This window comes from Eumetopias jubatus, unplaced genomic scaffold (assembly GCF_037043125.1).
Source record: "Eumetopias jubatus isolate StellerSeaLion01/CBP00866 unplaced genomic scaffold, mEumJub1_p1.0 scaffold_8, whole genome shotgun sequence".
NCBI lineage: Eukaryota > Metazoa > Chordata > Mammalia > Carnivora > Otariidae > Eumetopias > Eumetopias jubatus.
The window spans coordinates 18,624,758-18,642,164 of record NW_028274814.1 but is presented as its reverse complement, the minus strand read 5'-3'; the positions used below and the strand labels follow the sequence as shown (position 1 = coordinate 18,642,164).

Here is a 17,407-nt window from a genome sequence, read left to right as displayed (position 1 = left end):
GATTAATCAGAATCAGTGATATTACGGTTTTAGCTTTCCTAGACTATAGTCCTAGAAGGGGACAGGGATATAGTCCTAGAGTTTTAAGTGTCCCATTTCATTCTATCACAGACATCAGTCATAGCTAACAAGCATTAATAGGGGTTAGGATTTCAGAAAAGCGTGTCTTGAAGGGGGGCTTCCTTTGCAAATTGTTTTTAGGTGATCTTTTTAAGGGACCTAACATCTTTGTAAGTATTTATAGATCTGCCTTCTTCAGTATGACTGTGATTGATTTCTACTCTACCAGAATACAGTCTATTGAAATATATTTAAAATGACAACAAAAAGATAAAGTACAAAGAACACCCAATAACAAAAATGGCAGATCCAAATGATCCATCAGAACTTCTTAAAAATAATGATTGATGATAAAATTTTCCTTAGCTGCTACTATATCATACTGCAGAAACTTCAGGTTTTATTTTATTTTAAATGTCTTTTTATTAACAGAAATCCCTGCCACTGAACCCCCACAGCTGCCCGGCAGATGCCCAGAGTCAGAACACACAGCATGGATTCCTTTCCATGGTCACTGCTACTATATTGAGTCTTCATACACAAGAAACTGGGGTCAAGCCTCTCTGGAATGCCTTCGAATGGGTAAGTGCCACATTTACTGTAAGGAAATCCCATCATCATCTATTCTAGACTACCATGATACTAATAACACTGTACATTAAAATCATATGGAATGTAAAGATACTTATTTTTCTCCATAATTTATATTGTAATAGAATGGGCAACATCATGTCCCCCCCCCAATGTAATTGATAACACTGTAGCCTCAAAATTTTCAAGAATTATAGTAGAAGGTAATCATTTGCAGAACAAGTCTTTCTGACTTTCTGCCCTAATCTTGGAAATGGTTAGGGTTGTCATTCTCAGTTGTCCAAAGTGTTGTGTTCCCCTCTTCTCACAATAAGCTTGAGTTCCATGGTACCCAGGGTCATTTTGCTTTACTGTTAATAGAACAGCGTTTAGCTTGGGTTATCTTACCTGTGAAGAAAAACAAGACAAAACTCAAGTAGACACGACGTAGATGGATAATTTTCCTCTCAAAATAAAAATGTTATAAAGTGAATTTTTCAAAATGCATTTAAAAATCCACTTAATTAAATCCAACTTAAAAAATTACTGAATTACTCTTTTACTACATTTTGATTATCTTCTAAGTCAGTGTTTCTTTTTTTTAAAGATTTTATTTATTTCTTTGACAGAGAGAGCACAAGCAGAGGGTGTGGCAGGCAGAGGGAGAGGGAGAAGCAGGCTCCCCGCTGAGCAGGTGGAGCCTGATGTGGGGCTCCATCCCAGGACCCTGGGATCATGACCTGAGCCAAAAGCAGTCACTTAACCAACTGAGCCACCCAGGTGGCCCTTAGTCAGTGTTCTTTATCCAACAGTGATATATATATACAAGAGCTATATTCTCATTTCCTTCAAATTCATTCAAAAGTCAGCCTTGTGGGGGCGCCTGGGTGGCTCAGTTGGTTAAGCGACTGCCTTCGGCTCAGGTCATGATCCTGGAGTCCTGGGATAGAGTCCCACATCGGGCTCCCTGCTCAGCAGGAAGTCTGCTTCTCCCTCTGACCCTTTCCCCTCTCATGCTCTCTCTCTCTCTCATTCTCTCTCTCAAATAAATAAATAAAATCTTAAAAAAAAAACAAAAGTCAACCTTGAGTTTTGACTTTTTCTTTTTCTTTTTGGCTTTTTTCCCCTTCAGTTCTATTGAGGTATAATGGATAAATAAAATTATAAGACATTTAAAGTGTACACTGTGATAATTTGATTATGAAGGGATTCTCACCATCAAGTTAATTAACACATCCATCATATCACATATATACCCGTTTTTTTTTTTCTTTTCTGATGAGAACACTTAAGTTCTACTCTCTGGGCAAATCTCAGTTTTACAATATAGCATTATCAGCTATAGTCACCATGTTATCCATTCGATCCTAAAATCTTATTCATCTTATAACTTAAACATTGTACCCTTTCACCAGCATCTCCCTCTCCCCCCGCCCCACAGTCCCTGGCAACCACCATTCTTTCGCTCTCTCTTTTTTTAATTTTACATATGAGAGATACCATGGAGTGTTCATCTGTCTCTGTCTGGCTTGTTTCCTTAGAATAGTATGGTTAGTCAGTGTTGTCACAGATAAATAAATATATATGTCACAAATATATATATACACACTACATTTTCTTTATGCATTCATCTGTTGATGGACACTTAGGTTGTTTTTGTACCTTGGCTATTGTAAATAATGCTGCAGTGAACATGGAAGTAGAGAGATATTTTTGAGAAGTGATTTCATCACTTTTGGATATATATACCCAGAAGTGGGACTGCTGGATCGTATGATAGTTCTCTTTATTTTCTTGAGGAACCTCCATGCTGTTTTCCATAGGGGCTGTATCAGTTTAGATTCCCACCAATAGTGTACAAGGGGTCTCTTCTCTCCACATTCTTGCTAGCATTTATCTTGTCTTTTTGGTAATAGCCAGTCTAACAGGTGTGAAGTGATGCCTCATCTCATCGTGGTTTTGATTTGTATTTTCTTGATGATTAGTGATGTTGAAGTTTTTCATGTACCTGTTAGCCATTTTTAAGTCTTCTTTGGGAAAAAAATGTCTATTTAGGTCTATTTGCCTATTTTTTAATTGGGTTATTTGTTTTTTTGCTATTGAATTGTGTAAGTTCCTTGTACATTTTAGATCTTAAACCTCTATTAGGATATGCAGTTTGCAAATATTTTCTCCCCTTCTAGAGGTTGCCTTTTCATTTTGTTGATGGTTTCCTTGGTTGTGCAGAAGCTTTTTAGTTTGTTGCAGTTCCATTTATTTATCTTTGTTTTTGTTGCTTTTGCTTTTGGTGTCAAATACAAAAAGAAATTAATCCCAAGAACAATGACAAGGAACTTGCCACCTGTTTTCTTCTTTTTGCTCCTCTGGGTATATTTGACTGGCCCTTCTTGGAGGCCATTCTTTCTTGCTTCCACTTTATCTGGTCTGCGATTGAATCCCACGAACTCTTGTGTGTTTCAGTTCAGTAATTCTTTAGCCCTGTGGTTTCTGTTTGGTACTTTTTGATTCTTTCTCTCTCTGTGTTGAAATTTTCACTTTGTTTGCACATTGCTTTCTTGACCTAAATGAGCATCTTTATAACTGTTATTTTGAACTGTCAGATAAATCGTCATCTCTGTTTCATTAAGATCTGTTTGGAGATTTATCTTGTTCTTTTGTTTGGAACGTATTTCTCTTTTTCTTCATTTTCCTGGACTCTCTGTGTTGGTTTCTGCACACTGGATAAAACAAACACCTCCCCCAGTTTTGAAAGTCTGGTGTCATGTAGGAGATGAACCTCACCAATCAACCCAACCCAACCTCCTGTTTGTCTCTCAAACTTTTGTGATGGTCTAAGCTGCCATCTTTGTTTTTTAGTGGCTCCCAGTAGTTGAGGGTGTGCAAGGGCCCTATGATGTTCCAAAGGAGAAAATCACAGTCAGTATATAAATGCAGGCTGATTAGAAGCTGGACCCTCAAGTGGCAGCTAGGAAAGTATATAAGCCAGGTGTGTGTACATGCTCCTTCAAGAGAAATATTGGTGACTTGCTTTTGTCATTGTGGCAAGCCAGAGGAAAAAGGTGGCAGAAGTACCCCCCCAGATACCCCAGGCTCCATGGAAAGTCACACCTTGCCCCTAGATGCATGCAAATTAGCAGCTGGACCACAGAGCTGTGGGTTGTAAAGTATGCAGTCAGTCCCTCTCCAAGAAAAGGCTGAAAAAATGGGCATTTTTCCTGTTTCCTCTTACCTGAGTCCTGGGGGGGATAGCTGTAGTGAATTCTCGCATGCCCATTAAGAACTATTTCTTTGTTTTCTGTAGTCCTGTAGGTCTTTTGGCTGCAAACCCCATTGGTTTTCAGAGCGAGGTGGTTTGGTGGCCTGTCCCTTAGGTGGGAGCCCTAAAACTTGGAGTGCTAGAGGTATGGTCCAAACCCTTCTCTCTTCAGGGAAAAGCTGGGAGTTGGGTATTCCCTCCTGATTATGTGGTGGTCTACTGGAGATAGGGTTTATAGAGAGAGTATGTCTCAGCCTTTCTTACTCCTTTAGAAGTAGAGATATTCTCAGTCACCCTACATGTCAGAGTAACTCAGCTTGTTTCTGGGTTTCTCTGAGGTGATTGCTCCATGTGTAGCTGTTCATTGGTGTGTCTTTGAAAGAGGGGGTTTCAGGAACCTCCTATTTTGCCATCTTCATCCCTTGCTATTAGTTTTGGCTTTAAATTCTGAGTCAAGTGAAGCCTCTTTGCCTGTTTTTGGTTCATTTATTCGGGGACTTTATTGTAAGGTGTGTGTGTGTGTGTGTGTGTATGGGGTAAGGTGTGTGTATATATATATATATAAGGTATATACATGGTATATGTGTATATATAATCTATTTATAACATATATATAACCTATATTTATATAGATATCAATATATAACATCTATCTATAGATAACAGGTATATATATATAACATATCTATAACATCTATATATAACACATCTATAACAATTATAGACATATATGTAATGTATATACACATATGTTACTTATATGTAACATATGAATGTATATGTATGTATATTACATATATATGTCTATAATTGTTATATCTTCTTAATGAGTTGCAACTTTAATCATTATAAATGTCTTTATTTGTCTCTAGCAACAATTTTTGTTTAAAAGTTTATTTTGTCCAATATCAGTGTAGCTACTTCGACTTTTTTTTAAGTTACTATTTGCATGGTATATCTTGAATCTCAAGTGTGTATTTTATAGATGGCATATAGTGAGATATTTTAAAATTTTATTTTTATTTACTTATTTTAATTTTTAAATTTATTCTGCCAATCTGTTTTTTGATTGGAGTGGTTAATCCATTTACATGTAATGTCATTATTGATAAGGTAGGATTTTTATCTGCCATTTTATTTATCTTCCATATGTCTTGTGTCTTTTGGTTCCTCTATTTCTCCATTTCTACTTTCTTTCATGTTAAATAGATAATCTCTAGTGTACATTTTAATTTCCTTGTTATTTATTTACTAGTTATAGTTTATTTTCTTAGTGGTGGCCCTGGGGTTCATAATTGCCATTTTAATGTGAAACAATCTAGTTCAGATTAATATAAATTTAATTTTAATAGTATATGAAACTTCTGCACTTAATATAACTCTATTCCCTCCACAATCCTTTTTGTGTTATTGTCACACAAACACATTTTATATATTGTATGCCCATCAGTACAGATTTATAATTATTAAATTTATGTAGTTAATCTTTAAATCATGTTTTAAAAATGAGTTATAAACAAAAAATAAATTACTGCTGTCTTTTATTTTTACTTAGGTAGGTACCTTTATTAGTGCTTTTTATATCTTCATGTGGATTTGAGTTTCTGTCAAGTGTCCTCTCATTTTAGCCTTAAGAACTCTCCTTAGAATTTTTATAGAGTAAATCTGCTTGTGACAGTTTCTCTCCATTTTTGTTTATCTAGAATGTCTTAATTTTTCCCTCACTATTGAAGGATAGTTTTGCTAGATAGAAAGTTGGTCAACAATCATTTTTTTTCCAGCCTTTTTTAGTATCTTGTGCACTGCCCTCTGGCCTCCATGTTTTCTGTTGAGAAATCAGTGTTAGTTTTTTTGAGGATCTCTTGTACATGATGAGTTACCTCTCTCTTGCTGATTTTAAGAATCTCTATCTTTTGACAGTTTGCGATGTGAATTTCCTTGCAATTATCTTACTTGGAGCTTGGATAGATGTGGAGTTTCCTAGATGTATACATTAATGTTTTTCATCAAATTTCAGAATTTTTGGCTATGATTTCTTCAAGTATTCTTTTTGCTTCTTTCTCTGTCTTTTCCTTCTCAGATAACCATTATGTATATTTTGATACACTTGATAATATCCCACAAATCTCTGAGGCTCTGTAAATTCCCCCACCCCCCATTATTCAGACTGGATAATTTCAATTTACCTGTTTTCATTTGGTTATTTCTTTTGCTTAATCAAATCAGCTCTTAGGCTGCTCTAGTAAATTTTTCCTTTCAATTATTGTAATTTTCAACTCCAGAAATTTAAAAAATAATTTCTATCTCTCTCTTAATAGTCTCTATTTGGTGAGACATTACATACTTTTTTTTATTCTTTACATATGTTTTCCTTTATTTCTTTAACATAGCTGATTTGGTCTTTGGTAAATTGAAGGTGTGGCTTTCTCAGGAACAGCTGGTATTGACTGTTTCTTTTCTTGGTATGGGCCATACTTTCTTGTTTTTTGCATTTTCTGTAATTTTTTGTTGAAAACTGGACATTTTAAATAATATGATGGGCAGCTCTGGAAATGAGATTCTTTCCATTCCACAGAGTATGCCATTGTTGCTATCTGTTGTTTTTTTCTGGTTTAGTGATTTTCCTTCACTAATTCTGTAAAGCTTGTATTCTTTTTCATGTGTGGTGAGTGCAGTCACTGCTAGCTTAGTGGTCAGCTAATGATTGGGAACAGATTTCCTTAAATGCCTAGAACCAATAAGTCTCCCAGGTTTTCCTGAGGGACTCTGCCTGAAGATACTGCCTTCCACATTCATTCAAGTAGTTTAAAACTCTGCCTTAGTTCTCGCTTCCTGTTTGTGCAGACCCTCAAGGTCAGCCAGGGGTGAGAGCTTAGGAGTCCCTCGGATTTTTCATAAGCATGCATGTGGTCCCGGGTGTGTACATGCCCCAGTGCCCGTCTGTGGCCTTCTAGATTCCCAAGAATGGATTGAAGGTTTTTGGAGCTCACTATGGACCGCTTATTCCCATTTTTCCTTCTAAGCTTTTTTTCTTTGTTACCCTCTTTTCCTCACCTGTTATCTCTGCCTCAGGCATCTGTGATGTTAGACAGTTGCCACTGAAAGTTTTTGAAAAGTGCCCTCAGAAAGAAGGCTATTGACACAGTTGGGTTCTGAATTAGGACAAATAAAGCCAAGCTTTGCAAGTGAGACTTTCCACTGAACTCTCAGAGAGATAAAATAATTGAATTGGGACTTTGAAAGAGCTCCAACCCCATTCCGCCTAGTCTGGTGGCTTCTAGGCTGCTGGTTTTCCCTGTGATTTGGGTGCTGTTTGTTTTTAAGGTAAACAGAAAGCTGAGGATAAGGCAATGAAATTAGAACAAGTCAAAACACCATGAAGCTCACTCTTCAACCAAAGACTATTTTTTAGATAAATACTTCCTGGATTGTTACAACTTGTTGATTAATGTTTAGGGTTCTGAAATTTGTCAGTGTTCTTACTGCTTTTGTAGAGGACAGGATTTCCATGGACACTTATTCTGCCATTCCTTATGGTGTCACCAAAGTCCGCTTTGGAATTTTTTAATTAAAACCTATTTTTCCTCTTCATGTTGCTAAGTGTTTTTTAAAAAAACTTGCAGTGAATATGGAGAAACTTTGTTTTCAACTTTAGGTGACTATGTTTTCCTATAAATAAGATGAATGATTCTCATTTATCAAAATGTGTCACAAATATTTTGAAAGGGTTATTATCTTTGAAATATGTTAAATGGTGGAATATGTAATCATGCAATAAAAACAATCATCAAGGGGATCATCCAGGACCCAGTAACATAGGATGCAGGCATATGGTTAAGTGTAGGGTTTTGAGATTCAGAACACCTGGATCATGCTATGACTCAGCCCATCATTGGGATCTTGACAAATTACCCTCTGTACTTTTGGGTCCTTACCTATAAAGTGAGGTAACAGTAGTGCTCATTTAAGAAGGTGGTTGTAAATTTCTAGTGAGACCATACTTGTAAAGCACAATGTGAAATGTCTGGCATAAAGTGCTTAAAATATATTAGTTGTTATTTTAAAGCTATAGATATTTACTATAAACTCTAATGCTGACACTGAATCAACCCTAATGTAATGTGAGATGTTGAAGCCATAGTAATCTAACCAGTCTTTCAGTTTTCCTCTCTCTTTTTACTTTGTACAGTCCTATACCTAACAGCAGGATTAATAATTAATTATTATTAATAATAATAAATAGGAAAAAATTAATAATAATAAAGGAACAATAATAAAATAGAAGAGAATAATAACTAAGTGTTCTTTATTACTACCTTAAATACCAATCTCTTTACATCTGCAGAGAGGCCTAACCCAAGTCTTTTTTTCACCTGTTGACCAGAGTATTCCAGCCAAACTGAGCCACCTATTAATACTCTTAAGTTCTTCCCAGTAGATAAATCTATCTATCCATCATTTGTTTATATCCTATCATCATAAACCAAATATGGAGGAATCCAGGGATCTGTGTGCCATGTTCTTTTTTTTTTATGTTATGTTAAACACCATACATTACATCATTAGTTTTTGATGTAGTGTTCCATGATTCATTGTTTGTGCATAACACCCAGTGCTCCACGTAGAACGTGCCCTCTTTAATACCCATCACCGGGCTAACCCATCCCCCCACCCCCCTCCTCTCTAGAACCCTCAGTTTGTTTTTCAGAGTGCATCGTCTCTCATGGTTCATCTCTTCCCCGATTCCCCCCCTTCATTCTTCCCCTCCTGCTATCTTTTTTTTTTTTTAACATATAATGTATTATTTGTTTCAGAGGTACGGGTCTGTGATTCAACAGTCTTACACAATTCACAGCGCTCACCATAGCACATACCCTCCCCAGTGTCTCTCACCCAGCCACCCCATGTGTGCCATGTTCTTGAAGAAGCTCTATGCTTCCGTCTCTGTCTCCTCTCTCATTCCTTCTCTTCTTGGAATTATTTTCTATTCTTTCCACTTGAAATCCTATGCTTCTTAATATCTTAAATTCTATTTTCTCCATGCTCCCCTTTAGTTGCTCCACCTAAAACAAATCTTCTCCCCGTTTGACATGTTAATTACATATCGTACATATTTTCTCTGCTAACCCACCCTTCTATCTGTGCTACCTCCTGAACCATAACCTTGTTAAGACATACTCTGTGATGACTTGAACAGACATTTTTCTAAAGAAGACATCCAGATGGCCAACAGACATATGAAAAGATGCTCAACATCATTAATCATTAGGGAAATAAAAATCAAAGCCACAATGAGGTATCATCTCACACCTGTCAGAATGGCTAAAATCAAAAAGAAAAGAAATAACAAGTATTGGTGAGGATGTGGAGAAAAAGGAACCCTCACAGACTGTTGGTGGGCATGAAAATTGGTGCAGCCACTGTGGAAAACGGTATGGAAATTCCTCAAAAAATTAAAAATAGAACTATCATATCATCCAATAATTCCACTATTGGGTATTTACCCAGAGAAAACAAAAACACTGCCTCAAAAAGATATATGCACCCCTATGTTTATTGTGGCATTACTTATAATAGCCAAGACACGGAAGCAACCTAAGTGTCTGTCAATAGACAAATGGATAAGGAAAATGTAGTGTGTATATATATATGTGTGTGTGTATATATATATATATATACACACACATATATATAATGGAATATTACACAGCCATAAAAAAGGATGAGATTGTGCTTTTTTTGAGACAGCACGGATGGACCTGGAGTGTATTTTGCCAAGTGAAATAAGTCAAACAAATACCATATGATTCCATTCACAAATGGAATCTAAAAAAATAATAAACAAACAAAAAGAAGAATCAGAACTATAAATACAGAGAACAAATTGATGGTTGCCAGAGGGGAGGGAGGTAGAAGGTTGGGCAAAATGGGTAAAGGTGAGAGAGGGAGAGATACAGGCCTCGAGTTATGGAATGAGTAAGTAAAGGGAATGAAAGCAGAGCAAAAGGAATGCAGTGATATTATAATAGTGATGTAATGGGACAGATGGTAACTATATTTGTGGTGAACATAGCATAATATATAACCTTGTCAAGTCACTAATTTGTACACCTGAAACTAATGTAACATTGTGTGTCAACTGTACTCAAATTAAAAAAATTCACACACACAGTGGCGCCTGGGGGGCTCAGTCGTTAAGCGTCTGCCTTCGGCTCAGGTCATGATCCCAGGGTCCTGGGATCGAACCCCACATCGGGCTCCCTGCTCAGCGGAAAGCCTGCTTCTCCCTCTCCCACTCCCCCTGCTTGTGTTCCCTCTCTTGCTGTGTATCTCTCTGTCAAATAAATAAACAAAATCTTAAAAAAAAATTCACACACACACACACACACACACACACACACACACACACACACATCACTATACCCAAACCCACACTCAAGAGGAGGATATTATATAAATGCTTATATATCAGGAGGATCAAAGTGAACCATCTTAGATTCTGTCTACCACAAGAGCTAGTGCAATAATTTGAGTATGAGATGTTAGTGGCCATTCTTAAGGTAGAGGTAGTAGAAACAGAGAGAAGCAGACAGATGTGACAACTATTGAAACAGTAAAATCACAACAGAATTTGGGCATAGGCACTAAAAAGGGTAGAAGTCAAGAATGACTCTCATGTTCGGGCTTGAGTGTAAAGGATCAAAAAGTAAGAATTTTCCTTGCAGTACCTATATTCACAGGCCATATCAGCTGCTTGCTGATAGGTAAACAGCTAAGGAGAAATAAGATTTCTAGGCAAGAATTTTATGAGTTTTGCTTTGTACATGTTGAGCTTCAAGTGCCTGTGAAACATTAAGGCAGAGTTTAAAAAAAAAAAAGGCACATTGTCCTACTGGTCTTTGCATGTCTTGCCACAGCTCATCCACTGCTTATACAAAAATTATGCTTAAAACAAATCTTTTTTTTTATGAGAGCATGAGAAGGGGAGGGGCAAAGGGAGAGAGAGAATCTTAAGCAGGCTCCACACCTAGAGCAGAACCCAGGGCAGGGCCCGACTTCATGACCCTGACTCGAGCCAAAATCAAGAGTTGGCTGCTTAACTGACTGAGCCACCCAGGTGCTCCCCCCAGTCATATTTTCAGAAGGAAAACTGAAATTTTGAGAAGTCAAATGTCTACTCTTTGAAATTCTTCCCCTTAGGTGGATCTGTTGGGGTGATTTTAATTGCTATTACTATCAATACTGTCATTATAAAAATATTTTTAGTTACTTAAATGTAGTTCCATCACATTGTTTTTTCATACTTTGCAGACTCCTCTTTGGTTTCCATTGAAAGTGCTGCTGAATCAAGTTTTCTGTCCTATCGAGTAGAGCCACTTCAAAGCAAAACCAATTTTTGGATAGGATTGTTCAGAAATGTTGAAGGTAAATTTGCAGAACAATTATTTAATCACAAATATTTCAAAGTGTTCTGTGCAAAATAAGTTTTCTGTTCCAGAAAGTCTTGCCTTAAATAATGATTAATTTGTGAAGAGTTTGAAAATTCAAACTTATATTTTCATTTAAAATAAGAACTGAAATTTTAAATGACTCACATATCATGCTATCTTGAAGGCTATTGGTTAAAGGAGTGTTTTGTGTAGCTAAGTTAGTTTAAGAAGCTTTAAAAAATAATTTCTTTTGCCAGGAAAAAAGAAATTAGGGAAGGATAAGCATATGTATTTGTGCTAATTAGGAATCAATTTTCAACTAAAGCTATATAAGAAACACATTCTTTTCAGTTTTTTTCTCTATAATAATTGGTCATTGTAATCTTGCATACTAAAAGTCTGGTTGTAAACAACTATTGATTGTAGTATAAAATAATATGCTTAGAAATTGTGCATGAATAGGTTGATTTTATTGATGATGGCTGATTCTTAACTTCTGTTTTTACTGACTTCATTTGATCATCAGGAAAGTGGCTGTGGGTAAACAACAATCCAGTCTCCTTTGTCAACTGGAACACAGGCGATCCCTCTGGTGAACGAAATGATTGTGTAGCTTTATCCGCATCTTCTGGATTTTGGAATAATATTCACTGTTCTTCCTACAAAGGATATATTTGTAAAAGACCAAAAAGTAAGAATTTTCCTTGCAGTATCTATGTTCACAGGCCATCGTTTCTTTCAAATATTAAGGGGTCACGCATGGGATTATAATGTGGTTACAGGTCTCATGCAAGCTCTCTCCCTGAGTAAGTGAAGAATCCCTAGTGATTAGTTGTTGTCTGCAGCTCTGTGGGAGCAAACTCTGTGTAGCTGCCATAGTGATTTAGATATATCAATACATTTATGATGGGATACCCAGGCATATGGACTGTGGAGTTGCAGGTGGTTTGAAGAGTCAGCTTATAAAGCCTTACAGCATAAAAGGAAAGGGGGTAAAGTTTGTCATCTCCACCAAACCAGAAGGTATTAAGATTCTGGAGAGGAATCAGAATTTACTATGGAATAAATCGTGTAAGACCAATTAAATCTCCTTCTGAGATTAAGTAGCAGATCATGTAAAGACAGGGATTGGAGAAATTAATGGTGCTCCATGCCCACCATGTGGTACTCTCTAGACTTTAATAATATTTTATGCCAATCTACTTCACATAATATGCTTCCCAAGAGATAAAATTATTAATTAAATAATACAAGAATTAGATAAATTAAGACTATCTCAGTAGATTTTATAATTTTGGAATTGTGTAGTTCTTCAGTCTTTTAAAACTCTCTTTGAGACACTTTGGTGCAGTGTTGGAGTCTTGTTTTACTTTTCATTCAAATGCCTTGTGGTACCTTAGGCTTCAGTGGGCCGATTTCAAAACAGCCTAGAATACGTTATTTTTTTTTTAATTTTTTATTGTTATGTTAATCACCATATATTACATCATTAGTTTTTGATGTAGTGTTCCATGATTCATTGTTTGTTCCTAACACCCAGTGCTCCATGCAGAATGTGCCCTCTTTAATACCCATCACCAGGCTAACCCATCCCCCTACCCTCCTCCCCTCTAGAACCCTCAGTTTGTTTTTCAGAGTCCATCATCTCTCATGGTTCGTCTCCCCCTCTGACTTACTCCCCTTCATTCTTCCTCTCCTGTTATCTTCTTCTTTTTCTTTTTTCTTAAATTATGTTGCGTTATTTGTTTCAGAAGTACAGATCTGTGATTCAACAGTCTTGCACAATTCACAGCGCTCACCGTAGCACATACCCTCCCCAATGTCTATCACCCAGCCACCCCATCCCTCCCACCCCCAACCACTCCAGCAACCCTCAGTTTGTTTCCTGAGATTATGAATTCCTCATATCAGTGAGGTCATATGATACATGTCTTTCTCTGATTGACTTTATTTCACTAAGCATAAGACCCTCCAGTTCCATCCACGTCGTTGCAAATGGCAAGATCTCATTCCTTTTGATGGCTGCATAATATTCCATTGTTAGAATACGTTATTTTTGGATGGATTGGTTAGATTTTGAGGTTCAGTATCAGTGGGTCAAATGCAACTCAGTGGACTGTATTTTCAGAATTGTCTTTGTATTCAAACTCCCCCTACAGCTATAGGACACTGATACAGGATGGGTGGATGGATGGATGGGTCAATAGTTACATACGTACACACATACATAGGTCCTCTAGATTCTATTTATCTATCATCTATCGTCTATATATCATATCACCATGAACCAAATATGGAGGATTCCATGTATCTGTGAACCAAATAATAGTCCCTATCTGCATGCAATTATTAAGGGCTTTTATAAATATTTAATCATTTTTTTTATTTCACAGTTGTTGATGCTGAACCTACTCATACATTAATTACCACAAAAGGTAAGGCCATTATGAAATTTTAAGTTCTTAGTAATATATCAATACAATTTGCTTGTTTTAAAAAACCATAATAATCCCTTTCTATGCCCCCCGTATTCTCAGTAGAATTGCTTGAGCTGCATTAGCCTTTGTCATTATGTCATCAGCCTCCCTTGAATAATGCTCTAAGAAAGCAGGCCTTGGAGTCAGGTTGGTGTTTTTACCGTAGATATTATTGAAGATATTGCTGCATTACAGAGGTGCCTTGTGGAAACAACAAGGTTAACTGGCTGCTTAACTGACTGAGCCACCCAGGTGCTCAGGAGAGATTTCTCTCAGGAATCCTTGTGGGGTTTTTTCTTTTTTTTCTTAAGCAGTGTCTTAAATTTTATTTTTGTAGACAACTTGAATCAGGTAACTGACAGTAACTGATCTTATTTCACCAATTTTGTTGGCAGCTAAAAAAAACTCAGATTTATGGTTTGCCTGCAACCTCCTTACTAACCTCCTGGGTGCTGTTTGTTAACTGATTATACTCATGAGTTCAGATTGCCACTATTCTTATTTTCTCTTTTCCCTAATTTTCTCCCTTGCTTTTTTTTAATCATTATTATTATTACTATTTATCTTCATATGATGGATTTGTAAGCAGCGTTAAATTATTTTGAAACAGGTGTGCGTATTTTAAAACATTGATGTTAACTGGGGTGCCCGGGTGGCTCAGTTGGTTGAGGATCCGCTTCCTGGTTTTGGCTTGGATCCTGATCTCAGAGGTCCTGGGATCGAGCCCTGTGCAGGGCTCCGTGCTCAGTGCTCAGTGCAGAGTCTGCTTGAGATTCTCTCTGCCCCTCCCCCTGCTCTCACTCACACGCTCATTCTCTCTCTCTCTCTCAAATAAATAAGCTTTAAAAAAACACAACAAAAAACATTGATTAACTAACAGATGGAATATTCCTGCAACTGCACAATAATCTTAACATCTGAAACAATCCCCTATGTCACGTGGACTCCTGTTTTCATGTCCCGCATTTCTGTCTGACAGATGTCAAAAAACATTTGAAATGAAAGAACATTCGTGCATTTTAGCTTTTCAAAAAAGAAAATTGTCTTGTTCTCCATAGCATTCTACCTTTTGCCTCCCTCCACCTTTCTCCTCATTATTTTATTTATTTCTAGCTGACCCAAGGAAGATGGGTCCTTCCAAACCTTCTTCCAGCCTGGCGGGAGCCGTTGTCATGGTGGTCCTCCTGATCATAGCCGGTGCTGGCCTCGCAGCGTATTTCTTTTATAAGAAAAGACGTGTGCACTTACCTCAAGAGAACACTTTTGAAAACACTCTCTATTTTAACAGCAGATCAAGTCCAGGAATGAGTGATATGAAAGATCTCGTGGGCAACATTGAACAGAATGAACATGCAGTCATCTAGTATCCTAATGTGATTTAGATATATTTGAATCTCATAACATTGTAACTAAAATGTTAAGGTCTTTAATGCAATGTGATTGTTTCCTTTAAAATTAGTACTGTAGTGAACTGACCTGTCCTTTTTCTTTGCCTAATTGAAGAAATAATTGCTCATGTTCTATCTGGCAAGGGATTTTCGCAGAAGAGGGATAAGGATTCTACCACTTGAAAAAAATAGCTTAGGTGAACACACAGCACAAGAATGCCTGCTTAAAATTTAAACATCACTGGTATGTAGCCAGCGTCGACCACATGCAGGTTAGAAGAACCCCAAAGACCTACGCTTCCTAAAATAGTTTAAGGAGCTCCCAAAGAAATGTTACCTATTGAATTGTAATTCGGTAATCAGAAGACTGTTTTAAAAATCAAGTACAAATAACCTCAGGTGGCATGAAAATGTAGTCACTGTTTTCTCTTACCAATCTTGATTTTTACTTCAGTATTCTAGAATTGTATTTGTACACGTGCAGAAAGAATGAGGCAGCTGAGAATCTTGTTTTCGCTGAGCGGGTTTTTCCAGGCTGAATCTTGCATACGTGTTCTTTGTCCTGTTATATGTATATCAGGAACAAAAGATGTGAAATAAAAATGTAAATTTGCATAACTGGATGTACTTAGATAATGTGAAATAAACATCAAAGACAAGGTCTATTTTTAATATATGTGTATTTTGGTGATCTTGGTAAATGTCAATTTTCTTTTAAGTGTGACTTATTTATCTATTTACTTTGTACTTAAGTTTACTCTGAAAATAAACAATATGATTACTAGAGAAATTCTTTAAACCCTCCATCTATTTGGAGAAGATACATTGCTAAAACACTAGGTGATTTGCATAATTTCCCCAGATCTTCCCCTGTAACATTGATTCAAGTCAGAAGTCAACAAAGGTTCTCTTACTGAGAATTAGGTCTCTAAATAGCTTTTTCTCACTTTAATACTTAATAATTCATTTTTGCATTAAAAATGTTGCCTTAGATAAAGCTTCCTGTACATTGTGCAACACTTTGGAGGTTCCATATCTCACACAGGTACCACACTATCAGCTCATCCTTGCCTTTGGCAAGGGATTGCTCCTGGGCGGAAGTTCCTTACCTGAGGTCCCCAGTGGGACTCAGACGGTGTTAAGAGGTCTAGGAATGTCCAAAAATTGCATGCGAAATGCTGTACCAATTTGTGTTTGTGCCTTCTTTTTTTTTTTTTTTCTGAGAAGAAAATAGCAGATTTTCAGGTAAGTCTGTAATTCAAAACAGATGAAGAAGCGGATCATTGGGTAGGAATATGATGGAGTTTCTAATACCCCAACTCAGATGAGTAACAGGTGGAAAGAGACAGGAAGTGAGAGGTAGGCAGCTGTGGAAAAGCTAGCTAAGCAGCAACAATTCCCTCCCGTACCTGAAACAGTAGAAAACAAGTTGCTTTTTATTTTCTTGGTAAGAACGAAGCATATTCCATTCGAAGACGTTCCAGTGAGAATGATTGCTATAGTATCACTGCCGTCTGTGGTGAACTATATTAAAGAAATGACTTTCCTAATATATATATTAGGATATATGTATTAGGAATATATGCTATATATATTATATATACATATATACAAAATATACTTTACATATATTATATATATACTGCATATAGTATCTATTATAGATATTAGATATACACTATATATAGATAGATAATTATATAATAGATTATATAGATACTGTATACATAGTATATAGTATATATCGATATAGATTATAGGTATATATACATATGCATAGTATATATAGTATCTATTATAGACATACAGTATATACTATAGTATATATATTATATATACTAAAATATACATATATGTATAATATATATATTACATATAGTATATATATTCCTAATATATATATACATACTATATATTCTCTATATATCCTTTCCCTAATATATATAATACATATTTTTTCCCTCAAGATACAAGGGAGAACTGGAAATATAAAATAAGGAGAAATACATAGGGGAGCATGTTTAAAAATTCTTTGCAAAAGTCATTATAACTCAGAGCCGCATCCTCACAGAAAATATTCTGGACTCCAAACATGTATCTCAGACTTAAATGTCTTACCTTTTCAAGGAACAGTCTGTATTTGGCAGAGTGCTGAGCATAATATTTCATGCTCACATTATCCACTCAAACATAGTTTGAGTCATAGTTAAGTCATTTGTATCTACA

General features: G+C 36.3%; 1 protein-coding gene across 1 annotated transcript in view; it reads left to right on the top strand.

Moving 5' to 3' along the window:
- The window catches only part of MRC1 (mannose receptor C-type 1), a 109,259-nt gene extending 93,465 nt beyond the window's left edge, over window positions 1-15,794 (top strand). Inside the window, exons 26-30 of the mRNA XM_028114139.2 lie at window positions 493-642; window positions 11,198-11,311; window positions 11,843-12,007; window positions 13,710-13,751; window positions 14,907-15,794. Of these exons, the coding sequence (XP_027969940.1) occupies window positions 493-642; window positions 11,198-11,311; window positions 11,843-12,007; window positions 13,710-13,751; window positions 14,907-15,157 (722 nt within the window). The 3' untranslated portion in view covers window positions 15,158-15,794. The remainder of the gene's footprint in view (window positions 1-492; window positions 643-11,197; window positions 11,312-11,842; window positions 12,008-13,709; window positions 13,752-14,906) is intronic.
- Window positions 15,795-17,407: the final 1,613 nt, after the last annotated feature.